Genomic DNA, 24,073 nt, shown 5'->3' with positions numbered 1-24,073 from the left:
ACATCTTGGCCCATCTTTTTATGTTGTTTGTTTTTTCAAGTGTCTGGTGATCCTGGGCTGTCCGTGTTATGACTGGACACTGCAGGTGGTTGAGCAGGGAGCTGGCGTGGACTTCCTCCACTGTTGAGCAAACTCTGCCCCTAGTTGAGAGCACCAGCAATGAGACTATGAGCTTAGTGAGTGTAAATGGGGCATGGTCACTGGTGAGCTTCAGTTTCAGGTGTTGGGGCTTCACTCTGTAGCATCAGCACCACCTTAGGAAGCTTAGTTCCCTGGGCAGAGGTGGGGACAGGGGCCAACTGCCCCATCTCATCCCCTTCCCCATGCCCTCCCCACCCCAGGAAAAATGTCCGTCATGACCCTTCTGCCCTTTGAGCTCAGGCTGTTGCTGCCACTACTTCCTGTTATAAGCACTGCAATCCCGTCTGCTTTCTGTCTACCTACAGTCTGTCAGAACCTCTGGTGAGCCAGGTCCCTCTTTTGTTCTCAGCACAGCCCTGTATTTTGTTCATCTGTTGTACATCTTCACCAGCGTTTGATGTGAGCTGGAAAGGAAGAGAGGGGAATACATGTTCAGTGAATCAACTTTCATTCAAAGCCTGCCGTTTCCCTTTGTTCATACCTTGGTATTTCCTTTTAGGGTTCAGCACCTGCAATAAAACGTGAAAAGCAGGTTATAGGAAAAAGAATACAGCTTCCCCGTGCACGCCATTGAAAGCTTGAGTTGCCTTTGACAGTTTGCAAGGAATTTCGATTTCGTGTGTATTTCAAGTCTCAGTAATCCAAGTTGAGCAACTAGATCTAGGCTAGTTCCCATCCACTCGTGCAAAAATGAGGCAAGGGGGTCAGAAGGCTGTCCCTAGAGTGTGTTTCTTCCAGAAGTAGAATTCCCCCTCCGTTGTTCCATACCTCCAGTAAAAAGTTGGGTGAACCAGCTGAAATCGTACCTCGCCTAGGAGTTCCCATCTGCCTACTCTCAGATCTCTTTCACTCACTGTTCACTCTTTGTCTAAATGGTACGGGCGTCTGTATATGTCATGTGCTTCAGTGACAGAGGTACTTTTTACGTTGGTTTGAGTAGCTTTGGTTATCCATGTTCCTTTTTTTTTGCCACATATTGACACATGGGATTATTAATAGTGTTTAAAAATCATTGCTCACCTCTCCTTCCCACCTCCCAGTAGAACATGGATGCACATGAATTCAGTATTTTTCTGGTGCTTTGCTTAGAATGCTGGTGATTTCTCTCTGCAACTTACTTGATGCTCTCTTTGGTGTATATCTGTTATAATTTGTTTACCAATTAAAGACTGAAATTTTTAATACTAATTTCTCTATATAACTTGTTTCAATTTGTCTTAATAAAGCATAATTCTGTTTTACATCCATATTCATGTCTTTCAGGTATAAATATGACTCTCACTTGAACTTTTTAATAAAATGTTTTGTTTATACTTCATAAAAAATGAAGTTATTGGATGCCTAATATATGCTTGACACTGCTCTTGGCATTGAATTTGCAAAGACGATTAAGATAATTTTGATTCTCAAGCAGCTTACAATGAACTGGGCTACATTATGGTTGAGTTTTTTTTGTTGTTCGTTTGATTTGATTTTGGTTTGACATTTGTAGAAAGCTTTATTCTTCAGGCTTATTGCTGTAAAACACAAACTTCTCTTCCAGGAAGGTTTAGATGTCTTATTTTCCATTTTATTTAAACTCTACCTTCCCTTCCTCACATATTCCTCTTGTGTTGGGGACTAAGGGGGAGAAAGGGCCACACAGAGGCTTCTCTCTGCCCATGTGTTCATGCTGCCCCCTGCTTTTTGGTGCTGAGTAGAGTGAACCAACAGAGAAGGCAATGGCAGCCCACTCCAGTACTCTTGCCTGGAAAAGCCCATGGGCGGAGGAGCCTGGTGGGCTGAAGTCCATGGGATCGCTAAGAGTCGGACACGACTGAGCAACTTCACTTTCACTTTTCACTTTCATGCATTGGAGAAGGAAATGGCAACCCACTCCAGTGTTCTTGCCTGGAGAATCCCAGGGACGGGGGAGCGTGGTGGGCTGCCATCTATGGGGTCACATAGAGTCGGACACGACTGAAGCGACTTAGCAGCAGCAGCAGAGTGAACCAAATCTCACTTCCACAAGTACAATGAGCTGATGCTTGGTAACCGGTGCTTTTCCTAAGAAAAGATGGATGTATGCCTGAGTCAAGATGGGTTTGAATCTCAGACTTCCTTTATTCTTTCCTGAGCATGAACATCTGAACCCTCCTTGTCCTTTAAATTTAGAACATGGTGATTTACCTTATGTCTAACTGCAAACCAATTCAAGATTGCCCAGTTTATTTTTTTTTATTTTTTTTTAAGACTGCCCAGTTTAAAACACTGAAAAAAAAAAAAAGGAGAGAGAGAGAATTGACCATAAGAAAACTAATGTTTGCTGCTGCAATAAAGTACCACAGACTGAGTGGCTTAAACAACAGAAATTAATTTCCTTACCATTCTGGGGGCTAGAAGTTTAAGATCTGCGGCTTGGCGATGTCAGTCCTTTCTGCGGCCACTGAAGGAAGGATGTTCCAGACCTCTCTCCTCAGCTTGTAATGCTTGCTTCTTCCCTGTGTCTTCACCTTGGGTTCCCTCAGTGTGTGTCTGTGTCCATATTTCCTGTTCTCACAAAAACCCCAGTCTTATTAAATGAGTGCTCGCTTCTAATGACCTCATTTTAACCTAATTAGCTCTTTAAAGCATCGTTATCTCCAAATATAGTCACATTCTGAGATACTGGGGGTTAGGACTTTAACATGTGGATTTTGACAAGGGACACAGTTCAGCTCATAACATGAAGTGATTCCAGGATCCCAGGAAGATGCCAAGTACTTTCATATATGTTAATTTATTTGATCCTCACCAAACTGCCACACTAGAGGGACACTACAATCCCATTTTGCAGATGAGCAAAACTGAGACCAAGAGCAATGACTCTTCTTGCACAAGGTCACCAACTAAAATGAACAAAATCAGAATTTGAATCTAAATCTGTGTGATCTACTTTATTATGCCCCTTCTATGTGTTATCCTTCTCAATTATTTTTTTTTCTTTATAAGTGTAATGTTTTGAATCTGAAGTCCAGTAAGGTTCTACTCTGTCTCTCAAGCTGGGACAAATTTTTTTCATGAAAGTGTTTGGTCACCAATGCTTCCGCCCTTGGGCACCTATGCCAGCTTTTCTGCATCTTTCAACCTTTTCTAAAAGATGCCGTGACTTGATTAAATGCAGCTCCCAAATGTAGACAAGATGTTAACATCTGCTTTCTCACTTGCATTTAATAAACAGTGATTTTATTAGTGTTGTCTGGCCAGGGATCGGGGCAGTGTGGGTTGATCTGACATGTTTCATTATTTAGAAATCTTAAGAATCTCTCAGAGAGCAGAACTCCTTCAACTGGGAGATTGCATCATAAGTGCAGATTCTTTGTTGGTTTTGAGCCAAAGGATGGAGAAAGAAGGAGAGAACATGCATGGGGAGACAGAGTACAACATACTGTGAAGCTTGCTGAGGCAGTGGGAGGACATTAGTGATGGAGATGTACTATCTCCCAAGGGTTATTGAAACCATCTGCTCTCGAATATAATCAAGAGAGAACAGATCTAAGACTTTTCATTACCAACCTGTTAAGTATAGTAAATCAAACCAGTAAGTGAAATTGGAAAATTGCTTAACCAAGTCCACAGATCTTATGGTTGACTTTTGAAAATATATATGCTTTTTACCAAGAAATGAAAAATAATACTTTTCCCTGCTAACATAGTGCCTACGTGTGGTATGTTATTAGTGTACTAGGGTTCTATAATTCTCATGTACCACTTACTCCTGTGTCATGGATGAATTAGTCTTATTGGGGGTCAATTTTTTTTCTTTCAATTTTTATGTGGTCTATTTTTAAAGTCTTTATTAAATTTGTTACAATATTACTTCTGCTTTATGTTTTGGGTTTTTGGCCAATGACTCATATGGGATCTTAACTTCCTGACCAAGGATCGAACCTGTACCCCCTGCATTGGAAAGCAAAGCCTTAACCACTGGGCAGCCAGCAAAGTCCTGAATGTGCTTCTTTATCTGTCAAACCAGTGTTTGGGTTTCCATGAAGGTCAAATAAGATACATGATCTTCAGTCCACATCTGCAAACTCCAGAGAGCTATACATAAGTTATATTTTTTATTACTTCTTTATTTTTGGCCCCCAATAACAGAACCGACCATTATGCTGAATTATCTAGTTTAATTTTTCACTTTATAGATTACCTAGGTCCCTTGTTTTCTTTTCACTGCTTTCCTGCTGTTTAGCCTTTTGAAAGTGTCTTAGAACCATTGTGAAATACAGGGAAGAGTAATTAGGAATTTTTACTTTTTTTAAGTATTTAAAGATACTTAATGGGGAGTCAGTTGAAAATAGCCCTATTAACGGAGAGTTTGTTAAGTGGCATATCACATTTTAAAGGTGCTAAGCCCTTCCAAGGAAATGGCCTGTCATCTGGTTTCAAAACAACCCTGGCAGACTCCTGGTAGATGCTGACACTTTTAATTTTTCCAGAGAGCTATTAAAATTGTAGAACTTTTGGAACTATATTCCCATACCACCTTGATGGGCCAAATGATTGAACAGAACATGTGATAAGAATCTTTCCTCTGTGATGAAGCACCATGAAAAATCCTGAGTTGGCAACTTGTAAAGTTATTGCAGATCAAGTATCTGAGTTTCTCATTGTCTAAACTATCCGTTAAGAGTTCTCTTGGACTAGGAAGTTCTCTTTTACCTGCAAATAAAATACCCTGTCTGTCCTGTTATCTCTCCAATAAATAGTGCATTACCTCTTAGTTTGGGGCTTTCCCAGTGGCTCAGCAGTAAAGAATCTGCCTGCAGTGCAGTACAGGAGACACGGGAGATTTGGGTTTGATCCCTGGTTCAGGAAGATCCCCTGGAAAAGGGAATGGCAACCCACTCCAGTATTTTTGCTTGGAGACTTCCATGTACAGAGGAGCCTGGCAAGCTACAGTCCATGGGGTTGCAAAAGAGTCAGACACGACCTAGTGACTAAACAACAGAAAGTTCTCAGAGGATAAATTTCATTGACCGTGGTTTGATACTGGGTTAGTTAAGAGGCAAAGTTGGTTAGGCTTCAAGCAGCTTTGTTTTCAGGGTTTTTCAAATTCCTAGGCTCACTGGAGGAAAATGGCTTGTTTGGGGGAGAAATGATCTGTGTGATAATAGTATGCTATGCTCCAATTCAGCACAACTCGGGCAGCTGGTGGCCATCCGCTGTCAGGACTCTCTGAGGACATCAGTGGATTTCAGTTGTATATCAGGATTTTAACTAAGGTCTGGCATCTGGTTAACCAGAGTGAAGTAACTGGGATGCCAGCCTCTCTCTTCTGTGTATTCTCCTTCAAGACAGCTTGGATGTAATCAGGTGGATGCCAGAGAATCTATTATAGTGCTGACAAATGCTAATCAGAGATAGGCTTCTGATTTTAAATTTAAATTCACTATGCGCTATTAACTTTTCTAACATTGTGTGCTTTTGATAGTCTCATTTGCATGATTTTATAAATATGCATTTCTGGCTACAATTTTATTATCTGAGTGTTCTTTTATTTAACGTTAAGCTTTTAGAGGAGGTTTTTTTACCTTAAGAGTGTGGAAAGATGATCAGTCTATTTGTGGTTAGGCTCTACGTTGTCATTATCATCAGAGTAGTATAGTGCAGAGATTAGGATTGATGGAATGAAAATGCCTGGATTCAGATCCTACTTCCTCCCCCAACTTGTGTTGAGTTGTAGTTTAACTGTACAGAGGTTGTTTAACTCTACAAGCCTTAGCCTTGCCTTTTAAAATTTATTTATTTATTGAAATATAGTTGATTTACAATGTTGTGTTAGTTTCCAGTGTACAGCACTTTCGTTTGTCGGTGGACACTTATACTGCTACTATGCTTTGACTGTCGTTAGTATCGCTGCAGTGAACATTGGGAATGCATATATCCTTCGGAATTATAGTTTTCTCTAAATATATGCCCAAGACTCTTCCTTTAATGGAGATAATAATAGCATTTTCCAGACAGGGTTTTTGAGAAGATTCCATTAAAATGGCATATATATCAGCCAGCTTTTGCTAGGTTATGCTCCAGTAACAAATTTACCTAAAATATCAGTAGCTCACAGTAGCAGAGATCTGTTTTTCATTCATCCATCATCAGGTGGCTCTGCCTCTGCTCCATATTCTCTTCATTCTGAGACACACCTGAAGAAGCAGCTTCCACTGGTCTCATGACAAGACTCATTGTGGCTTTAACAGCTCCTGCCCAGAAGCAGCACGTGGCACTTCTGTTCATATTTAATTGGCCAAAAGAAGTCATGAGGCCAAGCCTAGTATCAGTGAGTGGGTGCAATCATCTACCACAAGCTGCAATGCACATTTACCATAGTAAAGGTTCTACTGACCATAGTAAAGGCTCAGTGAATAGGAGATTTTAGTTTTCAATCTAGAGCCACTGGAGAGGTGAAAGACAAAGGCACATGATGGTTTAGCTAGGACAGGGAGACTGATATTAGGTGTTTGTCAGTCAGCTCTCTTAAGAGCAAATGGAGGTGCTGATCACTTCCTTTGAACTTTCCAGGGAAGGTGGTCTACGGAGAACCCATCGCAGCAGGTCTCGGCACGGATGGCACCCACCACTGGGATAAAGAATGGCTCCATGCCGCCCATCACGTTATGGGTCCACCCCTGCGACCAGACCCTTCAACACCTGACTTCCTCATGAATCTGTTGGCTAAGTAATCAATTAGCAGATGACTGTGAAGTGTTTTGCCAAATTAAGATGTTTTTCAAGTCTTAAAATGTGAAGGATTTGAGTATAGGAGGTTGTGTGATACCAACTTGACCTTCCATTGACCTCCCAGTCTTCTGTTCTACTTGACCTGACAGGCCCTGGGGAGTCCTGCAGTTGGGGACCAAAAAGTATTGGCTTCATTACGTTATGATGTGGTGTCAAAATCTCTCCCGACCACAGTGAAATCTGATCATTTTTCCTGAAGTTTTCCTCTGCTTTGATTTTTTTTGTTGTCTTTTCTATCTCTTGTTGCTTAGGGCCAGGTCTCTTCTGTATGCCCTATTTTTATCAGACAGAATATTCTTAAGTATTTTCCATGCTGATATAACCCAGGAACTGGATATGCCTGTGGTAGAGATACAAAAGATGATGATCTAGGGAAGAGCCACAGGTAAAAGACAAAATCCTGCCCTCAGAGCAGGTTATCCCCATGAAAGACCATTCAGACCATTTACAGATGATTTTTGGCATGGAGGGGTGCATTATGATCATTTTTGTTGATGAATACACCATTCGTGGATATTTTGACATTCCCCATTCACAGATACTCAGATCTGAGTTAACAGAGAGCTTTTCCCAATAGACTGTACAAGAGTTCACTTGCCACTTCCTTCCAGCCTTGAAAAGCTGCTCATTCTCCATTGCGGTTTTCTGAGTTTCAGCTGAGAATGGGGTCAGGGTACCAGAGAAAGGTATGGTAGTTTCCTCCTGACATTTTCTATCTCCTCACCCACCCCTGCTCTCATGTGTGTCTCTTTTACAGCGATGACCTAACCACCACAGGGTCTGACAACTGTACTTTCAACAGCTGCCAGAAAGCTCTTGGGAAGGATGATTTTACTAAGATTCCCAATGGAGTGAATGGTGTTGAGGACCGGATGTCGATAATATGGGAAAAAGGCGTGGTGAGTGTCATGGAATTCAGTTTGTTTTGCTGAATTCTTCAATGAGGATCTGGTCTATTTTAGGACCAAAGTTCCAGAAGCCTTCATGAGAAGCTTCTTGATTGTTTTCACAGAAGTGGCCACTGGGAATACTGCCGCATCACCACCTCCATGCCACCTCCCCAGATAATAAGGAAAAATACTTTTCTTCTCTGCATAGTTTAGAGGATGCTTTGCGCCATGGTGCAGACATCAGAGTATAATTTTAGATTGGGTACCAAGAGGATTGTTTTTGAAGTCTTTGAAATCTAATAGCCCTTCTATCTGATTTCCATGTTTGTGGAAATCATCCCAGTTCCTCATGTGTCACTGATATAAACACTTGGAATGATTGAAAAGACATGAAGGGTTTTTATTACATTTGTACCCCTTTTTCATATAAAAACATAAATGTCCCTTTTAAAGAACTTTTGAATATTATGGTTAAAAAGCTACTGTATGAGGTCACATAAATCATAAATCCAAAGCACAGACATTTTCTTTTAATTTCACAGTTTAGCAGTTTCTACCTGAGGATGAAGAATAATCAAATGGCTAAATGTTCATACATGAGCCTATCCGGGCGGCTGACGAGTGTAGTTGTAAAGATCAGCAGTGAAGACTTGCTGGGTAGGACCTGAGGTCCCCAATGTCATGCCATCCTCATCCATCTCTCAGAACCCCTCCCTTCAATGATGTAGTAATCACATCTCTGGACTTTTTTTCGAGGCAAAGACCCTTTGATAATTAAACAGACCTTAAGGATGCTCTTGCCATATAAGTGTGTATAGGGATAAACTCTCAACATTAAAAAAAAATCATTTTAAAAGGATCACATCCCACTGAAATGTGTCCATATTAAAATCTCTTGCAGCAGACTGTCCATGACTGTTGGTTCATGTAGATTTTAGTAGAGCAAAAACTGAACCTCTTGGCTGATTTTTCTTTTTTTAAAAGTCTTGTCACCTGATTTATAGGCCTATCTTATTTTAATTCTGTAGTATTCTATATAATATCTACATGATTATCTTATACATCTTATCTATAAATCTTAGGTCTGCAGTAAATAATCCAGATCGTAAATGTAGTAGGTAGTGGAAGTAAAAAGAATTGGAAGTCCTGTTACCAATGTTTAGCTCTTTTCTCTGTGATTCTGGGAAGAATGGGAAAAATTTGTGCAGATGTTTTGTTAAGTTGATAGGTTTTTGAAAAGTTACTTTCAGGCTTCCATATTTAACCCCATTCATCCCCATCATTATCACAATGATTGTTTAAGATTTATCAGTATTCACAGATGTGTTTGGCCTCACAGTATACAAAATTAGGTGTGGTTCTATTTGGTTCTAAGAGATACAAGTCTCCTACTTTTATCGATAAGAGATTTTTAGTGTTTTATGATTTATCAGAAAAAGAAATGTATTTTCTTCCTTGAATTGTTTTCCAGCACAGTGGCAAAATGGATGAAAACCGGTTTGTGGCAGTTACCAGCACAAATGCAGCGAAAATCTTTAACCTCTATCCAAGAAAAGGAAGAATAGCTGTGGGCTCAGATGCTGACATTGTGATTTGGGACCCAAAAGCCACAAGGTAAGCCTAAGTTTTTGTATTACTTGGCTTCTTCATGGAGAAAAAGCACTAACTTGCAAAGAAATTATTCATTGGCCTTAATCAGCCATTTCTTCCTAGGTGATTTATTTAGGCAGGCTCAGGTATTATAAGCACAGGGTACAGATTTGACTGTACAAACATTCTTTTGTTCTCTTTGGCATAGAAGATGCAAAAGTTGTGTTGCTTACCTTCTGTGGAAATGCATATGTGTATAAAACCAATATGAATTTCCCAGTTCAGTGCTGGGCAAGCGCCTGAGTTCACAGGGAGGAAAGGTACAGAGCAATGAAGAAAAGGAAAGGCTTAGTTTAAAAAGGGTTGCATTGAAAACTTGAAATAATTATAGCCTTTTTCAAGCTTTCAGATAGAAAAATTCCAGCACAAAGGATGTCACTTTTAGCCACATTTTCCAGCTCAGTTCATCTTTAGCCTGTCGTTCCCAGTAGACTCCGGCTTTTTGTTTCCAATTTCCATAATTCTATGTTAGTATGGCAGGTTGGCCAATTCTACCAACTCAGAAAAGCATTCGGTAGAGACTGAAGCTTTGTTAATTTCTCCTGATAGGATGTTGATGCAGACAACATCTGCATCCTGATCGTGTTTTTCATAAACTCTGCAGCTGTTAATAGAGAAAACCCCACATACTTTCACATTGCACGTGTGTGTGCACAAGTGCATGTTGATGCACATGTGTGTGTGTAAATGGGGATAGGTAAAACCGTCTACTATTACCAAGAGACATTTGTTTAAAGGGTTTATGTGGTGGTAAACAAAAGTCTATGCAAACAGACCCTGTTTTATCGGACTTCAGACACTGTGTTTTTAACTAATTGAGGGATTGTGGCAAACCTGCTTGGAGCAAGTCTGTTGGCTCCATTTTCCCAACAGTATTTGCTCAGTTTGTGTCTCTGCATCGTATTTTGGTAATTCTTGCAACATTTCCAGCTCTTTCATTATTATTGTGTCGGTTATGGTGATCAGTGGTCTTTGATGTTACTGTTGTAATTGTTTGGAGATGAGCTGAGCCCGTGTAAGACAATGAATTTGACACATGCTGTGCGTGCTCTTACTACTCTACTCGATGGTCATTCGCTTGTATCTCCCCCGCTTCTTGCGCCTCCCATTCCCTGTAACACAACGGCATTGAAATTACGCCAGTTAATAACCCTATCAGTTCAGTCAGTTCAGTTGCTCAGTCGTGTCTGACTCTTTTCGACCCCATGAATCGCAGCACGCCAGGCCTCCTTGTCCCTATAGCAGCCTCTAAGTTTTCAAGGAAAGGGAACAGTTTCATGTCTCTTACTTTAAATCAGAAGCTCAAAATGATTAAGCTTAGTGAGGAAGGCACTCTGAAAGCTGAGATAGGCTGAAAGATAGGCCTCATGCATCAAACAGCTAGCCAAGTGGTGAATGCAAAGAAAAAGTTTCTGAAGGAAATTAAGAGTGCTCCTCCAGTGAATACATGAATGATGAGAAAGTGAAACAGCCTTGTTGTTGATATGAAGAAAGTTTTAGTGGTCTGGATAGATGATCAGACCAGCCATAACAGTCCCTTAAACCAAAGCCTAATCCAGAGCTTTGCTGCTGCTGCTAAGTTGCTTCAGTCGTGTCTGACTCTGTGCGACCCCATAGACGGCAGCCCACCAGGCTCCCCCATCCCTGGGATTCTCCAGGCAAGAACACTGGAGTGGGTTGCCATTTCCTTCTCCAATGCGTGAAAGTGAAAAGTGAAAGTGAAGTCGCTCAGTCGTGTCCAACTCTTAGCGACCCCATGGACTGCAGCATACCAGGCTCCTTCGTCCATGGGATTTTCCGGGCAAGAGTACTGGAGTGGGGTGCCATTGCCTTCTCCAATCCAGAGCTTTACCTCTCTTCAATTCTGTGAAGTCTGAGAGGTGTGAGGAAACTGCAGAAGAATATTCATAGTTTGAAGTTAGCAACGATTTGTTCATGAGGTTTCAGGAAAGAAGTTGTCTCCATCACATAAAAGTGCAAGGTGAGGCAGCACGTGCTGACGTAGAAACCGCAGCAAGTTATCCAGAGAATCTAGCAAAAATATTTTGTGAAGGTGGCTACACCCCACAACAGATGGTCAATGTAAATGAAAACGCATTATATATTCCTGATATCAGAAGAAGATACCGCCTAGGACTTTCATAGCTAGTGAGAAGTCAATACCTGACTTCAAAGCTACAAAGGACAGGCTGACTCTCTTATTAGGGGCTAATGCAGCTGGTGACTTTAAGTAGAAGCCAGTGCTCGTTCACCTTCTGAAAATCCTAGGGCCCTTAAAAATTATGCTAAACCTACTCTGCTTCTACTCTATAAATGGACCAACAAAGTCTGGATGACAGTACATCTGTTTGCTGAGTGTTTTAAGTCCACTCATGAGACCTGCTTCTCAGAAAAAAAAAAAAATTCCTTTTGAAATATGACTGCACCTGGTGACCCAAAAGCTCTGATGGAGACTCATGCTGTTTTCATGCCTGCTAATCCAACATCCATTCTGCAGCCCATGGATCAGGAATAATTCCAACTTTCAAGTCTTATTGTTTAAGCAATACATTTGGTGAGACTATAGTTGCCCTAGATAGTGATTCCTCTGATGGATCTGCAAAGTCAGTTGAAAACCTTTTGGAAAGGATTCACCATTCTAGATGCTGTTAAGAACATTTGTGATTCATGGGATGTGGTCAAAATATCAACATTCACAGGAGTTGGGAAGAAGTTGATTCCAACCCTCATGGATGGCTTTGAGAGACTCAAGACTTCAGAGGAGAAAGTAACTGTACATGTGGTGGAAATAGCAAGAGAACTAGAATTAGAAGCCTAAGGTTATGAAGTAATTGCTGCAATCTCATGATAAAATTTCATGGATGGAAAGTAGTTTCTCATGAGCAAGCAAAGAGAGTGGTTTCTTGAGATGAAGTTACTATGAAGGTGTTGAAATGACAACAAAGGATTTAGAATATTCTGTAAGCTTAGCTGATAAAGCAGAGGCTAGGTTTGAGAGGATCAACTCCAATTTTGAAAAAAGTTCTGCTGTAAGTAAAATTCAATCAAACAGTCTTGCATGATGCTGCAGAGACATTTTTTTTTTAATGAAAGGAAGAGCCAATCATTGCAGCAAACTTTATTGTTGCCTTATTTTAAGACAATTTCCAGACTTCTCTTGTGGTCCAGTGGTTAAGAATCTAACGCAGGGGACACGGGTTCCGTACCTGGTCAGGGAAGATCCCACATGCTGTGGGGCAGCTACTGAAGCCTGCACGCCCTGGAGCCCTTGTTGTGCAAGAAGAGAAGCCACCACAAGAAGCTCGCTTGCCTAGAGAAAGTCCTCACAGAGCAGTGAAGATCCAACACAACCAGAAAGAAATAAATAATAACAAAAAAGAAGTTGCCACAGCCACCGAAGCCTTCAGCAACCACCATCCTAATCAGCCTGCAGCCATCCACATCCAAGCAAGACCCTCCATCAGCCAAAAGATTAGGACTTTGCTGAAGGCTCACATAATGGTTAGGCCTTTTTTAACAATAAGATAATTTTTCATTAAGGTATGCATACTGTTTCTTTAGACATAATGCTATTACACACTTAATAGACTACAATATGATCATGACTTTTATTTGCCCTGGGAAACCAAAAAAATTCATGTGACTTGCGTCATTGTGACAATTGCTTTATTCCAGTGCTCTGGAAGCAAACCTGCCCTCTCTCCAAGGTATGCCTGTATTCTTCCAGATTCATTATTCATGGAGTCTCCTCTTCAACCACCTATTCGACCCCATTTCTCACATTCTGCAGTTTTCACATTGAAAAAGATGAATAATGATAGTGCAAAAAATTCTGACTGTGGATTAGAGAAAATTCTTAAAGGGTTGGAGAAGTAAGATATAAGTCAAAGAAATCCAAAGACAGCTAGATCATTTCAGTACATCCTGCCAAGTAAAGATAACATTTCTCTGTGTTTCAAAAGGACATTAAAATAAGAAAAGTTTTTTTTTTTTTTAAGATTCTGAGAGTCAGAGAAATAGAACCCAATAATTCATCTGCCTCCCTGATCACCACAGGCAAAATAGCTGAGAACACCTAAAAATAAAAAAGTATTGCAAAGAATGACACCAGCCAAACTAGATAAATGTAAAATAACCATAATAATACATATCTTATTTTGGTGTAACACTTTCTTAGGTTATAGAACGTTTTCGCATTTCTTATGTGATTCTAAAAAAAACCATCTGAAGTAGGCATAATAATTATTATCAATATCTCATTACAGATGAGAGAGTGGACATTCAGAGACCTTAAATAATATGCCTGGATCCTGCAGCTTAGCATTGATGACCTAAGACCAGACCTACACAGCAGGCTCTCAGGCTGTGCTGGTTTTCATTATGCTTAGCCTTTAGTTATATACAATAAGCAGACATCAAGAGAGAAGACTCAGAACTAGTAATCAAAGGCCAATATATGACCTTTCCCCAAAAGACACATATATAAAAATGTAAGTATTTAATTTTCTGTTATCATTACTGTTATAAAGTGAAGGACAGGTATTATATAAGAAATATTAGAGAACTGATGAAAAAAGTGGTAGAGAGAAACTTAAAAGCACAGAGGCTTTTTGGCTTGACCTTAAGTTAGTTATTTTAGGCTAGAAATTAGGGAAATTAAGCAAGTAATATATAGATCTTTAAAAAGAATAAGAACTTAACATCTGGATCATTATAGGCTATTATTCTGAAACAAGTGAATAGGAAAGGAAGGACAAAGAATGTTGTAGAAATCGGTAGCTAACGCTGGTGAGAGAGTGGTCTAAATTTATATAGTCCAAAAACATGACTCAAAGAGACATAATCACAGCCTATAAATATCTTCCAAGCAACAATATATGTGTAAGTAAAGGAAGCGAATTACTCACAACCTGGAGTTCAGGTTGTTTTTCTTTGTCCACTTGTCTAAGGAAGACAGTGCTTTACACCTGAGCTGGTGTCGTTCTCAGACATTGTAAGAACCAAGGAGACTCCTAAGGCTGGTACCACGGGAGATAGATATCCCGGAGAAGGGTTAAAGAGAAGATCCACAGGGACTGGCCTGCATATGGCTGTCCACATGGCTAGGAATTAGGACAGTCAACACGCAGAGTGTTTCCATTTCTCTCTTGTCTTTGAGGGGCTTCCCTGGTGCCTAGACGGTAAACAATCTGCCTGCAATTTAGGAGACCCAAATTGATCCCAGGGTTGGTGAGGAAAATGGGAAAGATTTTCTTCAGCAAAGATTAAATGAGAGGAAAAGTGAGGAGAACATTATTTCCTCACACTTTTAACTTACTGCAAGTTATCAATAAATAATTGTTGAAAGAATGAATGAACGGAGATGAATAAAGGATAAAGGATTTTCTGAGCAAAGGAGGAAGAACTGGTTTGCAGGTCTCCTTTTCCTTGTGTCCCCTTTATTTTGAGGTTGGGAAGCAATTAGCTTTTTAAGCAACTCTTATAATAGGAAAAGAAAATGAAGTTAACAGAGAGCTATCTTCCTGGTTCATGCACGCATTCACTCAGCAAGGAGCGGCGCTGAGAGACAGGCATGAGGGTCAAAGTTATACAAGAGCCAGGCCCTGCCTTCGGGAAGCTGACAGTCTAGGAATGTGTTAAGAATACCGCATGCTAGGCAAAAACAAGGCACCACCGAAGTTCAGAGAAAGAAAGATCCTTCTTGTATTAGTGCAGTCATTGGCAAAAGACCTACAGGCCCACCATCAAGAGAGGAGAGAAAACGAGACTTCTAATCCTGAGTGTGTGTCAGTCGCTCAGTCGTGTCCAACTCTTTGTGACCCCATGGACTGTAGCCTGCCAGACTCCTCTGTCCATGGAATTCTCCAGGCAAGACCCCTGACCTGAAAGTCGGACTAAACATGGAGGTCAGATAAACCGAGGCATGGATAGGAGGGTCTGTCTGGGTGGAGGCAGGTAAGGTTTGGGGTTACAAGGCAGAAAGAACAGGTTCAAGATGTGGAAGGGAGCAGAAGGATGAGGAGGCCGTGGGCTGCCTCTCTTCCAGTTTTAATTTTGTTTATTACAATTTTAAATAGAGCTCATCTAGTGGGGAAACATTATTTAATTAAATGAACAAATAGATGTATCTATAGGTTTTTTCTTTTCAACATATCCCTTCTTATTTTACATGATTTTATTATTATCTGAAGGCTGGTGATGTGAAAGCTTTCTGTCTAACCACACCATTGGAGATTGGACAGAATTTTCCTTCCAAATTTCCCGAAAGGTTTTAGCAAAAGCAATGGCCCCACTATGTCAAATGAGAGCAATGTGCATTTCTCCCAAGAGCCTGAAGGGGGAGCGCACAGCCCGCCCTGAGCTAGGGGCCCCAACGAGGCCAATCTAGTTGCTGGTTATGCAAGAACAAGCCAGCCCCTGGAGGATGGATGCACTTGCTAATGATTTTTGGCTTCATGGTACATAGATGTTTTCCTTTCTTTTTTTTTTTTTAATTCTCATTACTTTTTAATGGCATGTGAGGTAAGTATGCTTGCAACACAATCTGTAACCTTAAAAATGGGTTGCATTAAAGTGACTGAGGGAGATGAGAAAGAAAAGCAGTACACCAAGCTTTTTTTTTTCTTTTAAACTTGTAAAAAGCCAGATGATTCCAGAGTGAGGAATCTGACATGTGATGATGGATGTTGAGACAGGACTGGCAGTGGGAGCCTGTAGAGACGGTTTGGACATCCTGATGAAAGATTACCTAAGACGTTGCTAGCCTGTAAAAATTTCTGCAAAAATCAAGTGCAATAGCTCTTCTGTGTCATTGCACAATCAAAACAAACTGCATTTCGTGCTTATGGAGCATTCACCTTTTTTGGAAGTAAAAAAGAGTCTGCTGTATGCAGCGTGACGGCCCACGGAGCCGGAGTCTATTGCTTGTGACAGAGGTATGTGTCCTAACACGTCACAACTTGAGTCAGAGCTTCAAATTTTGGACACGTTGCCAATCTAAATGTTTGGCCCATTTCTGCAGGATATCTTGGAACTTAGAATCAGGAGGACGAGATCCAGAGTGTGATTTTCATGTGATGTCAAGACAAAATCTTTCAGTATTACGTGGTGAAGACAGAGACCAGTCAAATTGGCCAACTTGTTAAAAACCTTATTAGTGAAGATGGCATGTAAGTTACTTGCAAGCCCATAGCAGCAGCAGTAACTCACGTTCTGACAATTTAAGACTATCCTATGAGCTTCTGTTCTTCTGTATTCATTAAATAGCACTTAGTTACTATGGCAACTGTCCCTTTCCAGTATTTATGAGCTGCAGGGTATCTCACAGAATCGCAAGCACACAAACACACAGCTAACCCATTGTGTACACTGGAACATTTCATGAAGACTCCTAGCCTGGACTGTGTTTTACAAAGCAGGCATACTTTGCTCACAGTTATTTGTGTGTATTATTTTTTAAATTCAATTATTGCAGGTTTTGACCTTGAATATGCCATTCTTGAAGGCATTGTGCTGTCTTTCCTGCTTAATTTCCTTCCCTTTCTCATTGAAGATAGAGATAAATGAATTTAACTATATTCAGAGAAGAGTAATGACTTGCAGCTTATGAAAGTGCCCTCCTAGATCTAGAGAGGGCCTTGTGTGTGAAAAAAAGCAGGATAAGAATGATGGTTTCATCCTTGGGCAGTGGAGATTGTGGGACTTGGGGAAAAACAAGAAATAGGGAGTAAGGTGCCCTTTGGTAAAGGGTGGTGACTGTGGTTGATTATTACAGCTGTGTTGTCAGTGACTATTTCATGGAAGCTACTGGGCATTTCCCCTTGAGGTTGGACATTGTGTACCATTTAACTAATTTGTACACTATGCTCTTCCTTCTCAAAAGGAGTGTCAGCACGCCTACATACTAGCACACATTCACAGACACACAAACACAGCTACCGCGTCTCTGCTTGTAAATGCTGGTCAGCCTGAAGGCTCTGCTTTTAATGCCTGTTTCTAAGACTGTTTATAACTCACGCCTCCTCTAGTCCCCAAACCCACACTATTGCAGCACATATCCTGCGGGTGGAGGGAAGAGGGCCAAGCCTTGTACCAGATGGGCGATGGGAAACGAGGATGATTTACGCCATGATTTTTCACCGGGTTGCCTTGCAGACGTTCACGGGGGCAGCATGGCGTCCGGTGAAGGTCGTGCAGCCTCTGCTTTCGCACAGCTATCCAAGCACCCACCACGTAGTAGATCTACCATAGATTTATAGAGCAATTATGACAGTTCTCTGGCAAATGGTAGCAAAGTATCTTGAGGAATAAATGACTTTTGCTAGTCCACACAAAATCTAGCCTACCTGCTGGGGCAGGAGCAGAACAAGGTTGTAAAGAGAAAGCCTTGGCGGTTCGTTCCTTCTCTGTCTGCCACATACTGGGTATGACCTTGGGAATGTTATTTAGTTTTTCTGAATTTCAGTCTCTTTATTTGTAAAATAGGGATGATGATGATGTCTAATCTCATAGCATTGCTGTGTTTAAGATAGTGTACATAAAATGCTTGTTATAATAAACCAAATAAAAAACAAACTATTTGAAATGCTCTGTACATAATTAATGTTCATAATTAAATGCTCTGTACATAATTAATGTAGTGCCTGGCATGCAGGAGGTGCTCAGTAGTTGTAGGTAGTCAGTGGCAGTAGATGGTCAATTGATTAAATAAGTGGGAGCTAATGTTAACTATAATTGTGATTCAAAAGCAGACTAAACAGTACTAAAATTATATGAGATCATATACCATACAGTACTAATATTACATGAAATTATGCTAAAATCATGTGAAAGCTCAATCTCTTGTGTTTCTTACACACCTGCAACTTGCAGCAAAAAGGACTAAAATGAAGATGCTTAGATGGATTCTTTTGGCTAAGATAACCTGATTAAATCAGAACTCATGTGCCCCTAGAGCTGACTCCTTTAAGAGATTATTTGCAGTGAAACAGTTTCAACAAACCACTAAGATCCACTCTGTGACCTTCAGAAGATATTTGCTTTTAAAAAGTTTTGGACTACACGTGAGAAAAGCTAGCTTGCTGATTACATATGGATAAAATTTTCTCTACTATTTATTCCAGTTTGTTTATTTAAACATGTTCTTATGCAACTGAACCTTTCAAGTGAACTAGAAATGATTTCCAAGGACTTCACTACTAATAACTGCATTTTTTTCAAATTATAAAATAAAAGCAGCTTAGAAACAGATCACAGTAACCCATTCTATCACTGATGGTTTGCCTTTGCCAGAGTAAGCACAGTTTATTTTAAGCATTAGGATTTGGGCAAAAAATAAGCACCAAGGGGAGGTGGTTGTATGAAATGCGTAGTCTTTTCTAACTAAGCACCTGCTATATTTTTCTTCCTACCACACATGTATCATACATTTTTCTGTCTTTGGCATTTGCCTGTCTTATTTACAGCTATATCCCTAGGTACCAAAACAGTGCCAAGAATACATAGCAGTTCAGTAGTTATTTGCTGAGTGACTAAACCAGATATTAATTGTCTTGGGCCAGTGAATAAATGTGACTTTAAATTTTTGGTTGGGCCTTGTTTATCTGTTCCTGAAACAAGTTCAAGATCCAGGTTTTACATTTTCCCATCTGAGTTGGAAAAAAAAGAAAGATCCTTGGCACTTCTGTCTTCTCCTTCCCCAAGGCAGTGCTCGACAAGGATACATTCCAGAGTCAGGGGCCAGTAGCATTGCCAGACCTAGCCTGGCCACGAATGTGACTGAAGCCAGATTGGATTCTTTTATGGGTTAAATGATTCTGTGTTTTGGTCACAGACTCACCCCTAATTCTGGTTAGTTATCTTAAAAACATGGGCCCTTGGTTATGGAAGGGTCAGGAGACAGTGTGAAAATGGATGGGAGGAAATTTAATATCAGTACCTGCAAAGAATCCCAGGGGTCCTTGTGTTCTTAAAGCACAGCAAGGAGCCATAGCTTCCTACAAAAACCTTCAGAGAAAACATCAGTAACAATGCATTGTTCTGTGTGGAAGATGATCTCAGTGGAAGTCTATTTGGAGGCAGTGAGTCATTTAGGAAGGCAGTCTTTTCTAATGACCTGAGCAAAACTCAACCCCCCTCCCAGCCACACACACAAACCTTAATGTAAGCTGATTTACCTTTTTTTTTTTTTTAATCTGGGGTCCTCAAAGTGTGGTCCCTGGACCAGCAGCATCGGAATCCTCTGGGAATTTACTAGAAATGCAGATTCTCAGGTACCTCCTGGGCCTACTGTCTCAGAAACGGTGTGTGGAGCCCAGCAACCTGTGTTTTCACAAGCCCTCCAGGGATTTCTGATGCTTAGATTTGAGCAGCACAGGTTCTCATTGTGTATGAGAAGACTTTGGAACTCAAAATCCAGTTAACTCCCCAGAGTTCTTTATAGCCCCATTTGATTATTACTCATTTTAGGGAACTTACTACCTAACCAAACAGCTTAGTCTTTCCTGGGATGGTTTTAATTGTTAGGATGTTCTTACTTTGGTTGCATTAAAAAGTACCTCCTTCCAGCTCCTAACATGTTTGGCCTCTGAAGCTACAAGGAATGTGTCTACACTCTCAGATAATAGTCCATTCATTCATTTATTTAATCAAACACTTGAAGAAAGACATTGGCTCCAATAAGTCATCCCATCACCAGATAAGCATCCTCAGATCCCTCAGTGGATCCTGAGGACCATAATTAGCAGAATCCCAACGTCCTGGGCACACCTCTGCTCACCCTTCTCTTGACAGACACCTCTCCATATCCTACAAAGATGCAAGTCCCAGAACTGGATCTGACTCTGCTTGTAATACCACCAGAGCAGGAACTTGTGAAGATGACCGGTTTTATAACTAAGTAAAGAACTCTTCTGGAGAAAGAAATGGCACCCCACTCCAGTACTCTTGCCTGGAAAATCCCATGGATGGAGGAGCCTGGTAGGCTGCAGTCCATGGGGTCGCTAGGAGTCAGACACGACTGAGCAACTTCACTTTCACTTTTCACTTTCATGCATTGGAAAAGGAAATGGCAACCCACTCCAGTGTTCTTGCCTGGAGAATCCCAGGGACAGGGGAGCCTGGTGGGCTGCCGTCTATGGGGTCGCACAGAGTTGGATACGACTGAAGCGACTTAGCAGCAAAGAACTCTTCATTACCTTCATGACATTTTTCCAGGATATATTGCAGTGGCCAAAGGTTCATTCGATTTTTTCCATAACATTCTACAGTAAAAGCCAAACTAATCTTTTGGCTGACCCAATACCTTATGAAATTGCCATTTGTAGATTAAAAATATGAAATATGAGCAATTGTATGGAGTTTTAATATCTTATCACATTTATTCAGTCAATAATATAGAAACTTGTGTAGGGCCTTCTCTGGTATTAATATTTATGTTAAGATGATAGGATTATACTGAATGGTTGTTTTTGGTATCACATTCTTAAGTCCACTTGAGCAGATAGTAATTTACAGTGTCCATAATCCTTCAAAGACACAATATTTAACATAAACAAAAGGTACAAAGAACAATGCAATGAACACTTGCATATTAACCTTCCCAAAGCCGTCTCTCCCCTCCCGCAGTAAACACCTTGAATCCTGGATTTGATGTTTATTGCTTCCATGCATTTCTTTCTATTTGTGCAGTACATAAATGCATCCCCAAACACAGTATATACACAATATATGTATTCTGTGTACTTTTGGCTTTATATGAATTGTACCACATATGTACAGTGTATTATGTTTATGGCGCTCATCTGTGTTGAAATGTGTTGGTGCTTCACGCATTTCCACTGCTGTATCATATTCTATTTTATGAGTGTAGCGTGATTGATTATATATGTGCCAATGCTGGAGGATGTTTAGGTTGTTTCCAGTCTTTCACTATTTCAGACGCTGTATCCATCCTTGGTACCCTGGGAGAGTTTCTATAGGACATCCATTTGTTTTATATCAAATGCTGTCAGATTTTTGCCAGTAGAAATATATACAATTGCATGATTCTTTGTAAGTAAACACAGAACTTTCCATTTGTCTGTAGTGCATTTTATCTTGTCCCACATTCATTTACTCAGTCATTAAGAATGGTATATTGGACCCCTTTGTTGTTCAGTCGCCAAGTCCTGTCTGACTCCTTGCGACCCCATGGACTGCAGCACGCCAGGCTTCCCTGTCCTCACTGTTTCCCAGAGTTTGCTCAAACTCATGTCCACTGAGTTGGTGATGCCACCCAACCATCTCATCCTCTGCCGCTTCCTTCCCCTCCTGCCCTCAATCTTTCCCCAGCATCAGGGTCTTTTCCAGTGAGTCATGTGTCAAAGACCACAGTAGGCGGCTGAAGACAAAAGTAAGACACAATCCCACTCTTTGCTCGGGGGTAGGGGAGCAGGGCAAAGCTAGTGGAGAGGTGGTGGCTTTTGCTTTTTTTGCTGCAGTTATTGTTTTCTGAACTGCAAGTGTGACATTCCAGGATCAGCCCTCACTAGCAGAGCGGGACAGGATGTGGAGCTGGGGTGTGGGTGGGAGGAAGTGGAGTTAGACAACTTGCGCTCAGGATCATCTCCTGTCCCTTGAGATGACGCAGCAAATATCCACCTTTAGACCTGGCCCTGTACCTATTTTGTTATTCTAACTTCATCCCTCATCCTCTTAGCATTGACCCAGGACACATGCACACAGACATATAACTGTTTCCTATTCATCAGGGACTCTGGTTATAGCCTCACATGCAAACATACATGTTGGTCATGATTTCCCCACTCTCATCACGTATGAACTGAGATTAAATTTGTATTCATATATATACACACATGTATATGTATAGGTTCATGAAGAGCAGGCCACCCCAGACTTCAAGATCACAGCTTCTTCGCTGGGCTGTAGAGAAGCAGACTGCATGTAATGTCCTCAGTGACAAGTGTGCGCTTGGCCAGCGAGTGACATAGGTCCCTGCAAATCTGCCAGTGCTCTGGGACCGCACTTCCCAGCACATCCTGGTGGCTGGGGGATTCTCTGAACACCAGAGGACAGTTGACGTTTTCCATTTAAAAGGTTTCCTGCGCCTGCAGAAACTCTGCGCCCTCCCAGAAGAGTGGCCAGTGCAAAGCAGAAGCGAGCTGGGGAAGGAGAGTCAGGGTGCATTAGGTTTATTTTGCAGCTGCAGTTGGAGTCACATTAAACCTACTGCCTAATTTCCTTTGTCTAACTTGATTTCTCTTTGGCTGGAAGGCAAATGGATCAATATTGTTTTTTATGCCGAGATTATGTTGCCTGAAGGAAATTTTCCATCAGTTCCCTGTGCCTGCCTTGGGTCCTGTAATTGGGGCTGCATGCTGACCAGGCATCTGGGCACCCCCGGGCATGGACACAAGTCCCATCATCTGCATGGTGCCCACCGAGGGCGGCCTTCTGGAGGGGGTCACAGGAGCGGTGCCTCCAGGCAGAGCTTGCTGTTTGTGCCAGGCCTCTCTGCACATTCTCTGGCCATACGCTAACACAAACAGCTAATTTTATTTTTTCTTTTCTGTGAAGCCCTTTTCCCCTCTACCTTTTCTCTCTTTTCCTATATTTAGAATCCTCTTCACCTCTCCAAAATTTCTTAAAGGTTGTTTCTTTACATTTCTGTGGTAATATTTTCTTCCTGTCTCCCTTCCCAACCCCGCCTCCAATGTGATTCTGTCCTTTTTTTTTTTGGTCACCAGGGAAGGAAATGTTTATACTACGCTCTGGGTTCTATTCTCCTACCCGGCATTTAAGAAAAGCTAAGAGTCTGGAGGCAGAAAAATGAGAAGGCAGTTTAGCCTTACACACAAAATTGGAGCATTCATCTGTGTAGAAGGGTTGCTGAATTCTTTATGCAGTGGAGGTGGGAGAGAAAGATAGTATTGACCAGTTATCTATAAACATGCATGTATTATATGCTCACTCAGTATAAGAAATGGCATTTGTAAACACTGCGGGGGACATAAATATAAGGTGTAACACCTGCCATCTAAAGCTGCATTCTGGTTGGATAGACAAGATATAAACCTAGGAAAGGATAAGGGAGCTCTTGGAAGGGGAAAGTTATAACCTGTCAACACATCAGTTCCAGAAGAGGGCAGGGTCTCGTGCACTTGATTCCTACCAATGGATGGTTCAAATAACTGTCCTGAGTTGAGCACAGAAGATTGAGATGGGCTTGGGAAAGGCGTAGAACTAACTGAATCCTTGCGGGGAGGATCTAGACGAGTAGACAGGGGGCAGTAAAGCCCTCCAGATGAAGAAGTCTGGGCGAACTGAGGGAAAATGGAAAAGATAATTCAATAGGCAATCAAGAGACAGAAGAGGCTGGGCAGAGAGGGGTCAAGAGGGCAAGCAGCTGGAGACAAGATTAGTCCTGAAAACTGCCAAGGGCTTTGAGTGGTGGTTTAAGTCCAGCAGATTTTCTCTTAGGCAGCACGAGCTATTGAATGTCTTTGTGTGAGGATCTGAATTGATCTAAATCTGTGCCTCCCTATTTTTACATGGCATAAGTAGAAAATGGTTATTTGTAGAGTGCGTGGCAGTAAAGAGAAGGGGATCTGGAGACTGGAAGGAGAATACAGCAA

The 24,073-nt window shown here is 41.2% G+C and overlaps 1 protein-coding gene across 1 annotated transcript in view; it reads left to right on the top strand.

The window, feature by feature from the left end:
* DPYS (dihydropyrimidinase) overlaps positions 1-24,073 on the top strand; it is a 97,311-nt gene that overhangs the window by 42,694 nt on the left and 30,544 nt on the right. The window contains exons 5-7 of the mRNA XM_086335338.1: positions 6,682-6,838; positions 7,658-7,799; positions 9,262-9,404. Coding sequence (XP_086191464.1) covers positions 6,682-6,838; positions 7,658-7,799; positions 9,262-9,404 — 442 coding nt within the window. The remainder of the gene's footprint in view (positions 1-6,681; positions 6,839-7,657; positions 7,800-9,261; positions 9,405-24,073) is intronic.

This window comes from Bos grunniens, chromosome 14, assembly GCF_055505025.1.
Source record: "Bos grunniens cultivar Pamir isolate PY7600 chromosome 14, Bosgru_T2T1.0, whole genome shotgun sequence".
Lineage (NCBI taxonomy): Eukaryota > Metazoa > Chordata > Mammalia > Artiodactyla > Bovidae > Bos > Bos grunniens.
This window is presented reverse-complemented; position numbering and strand designations above follow the sequence as displayed.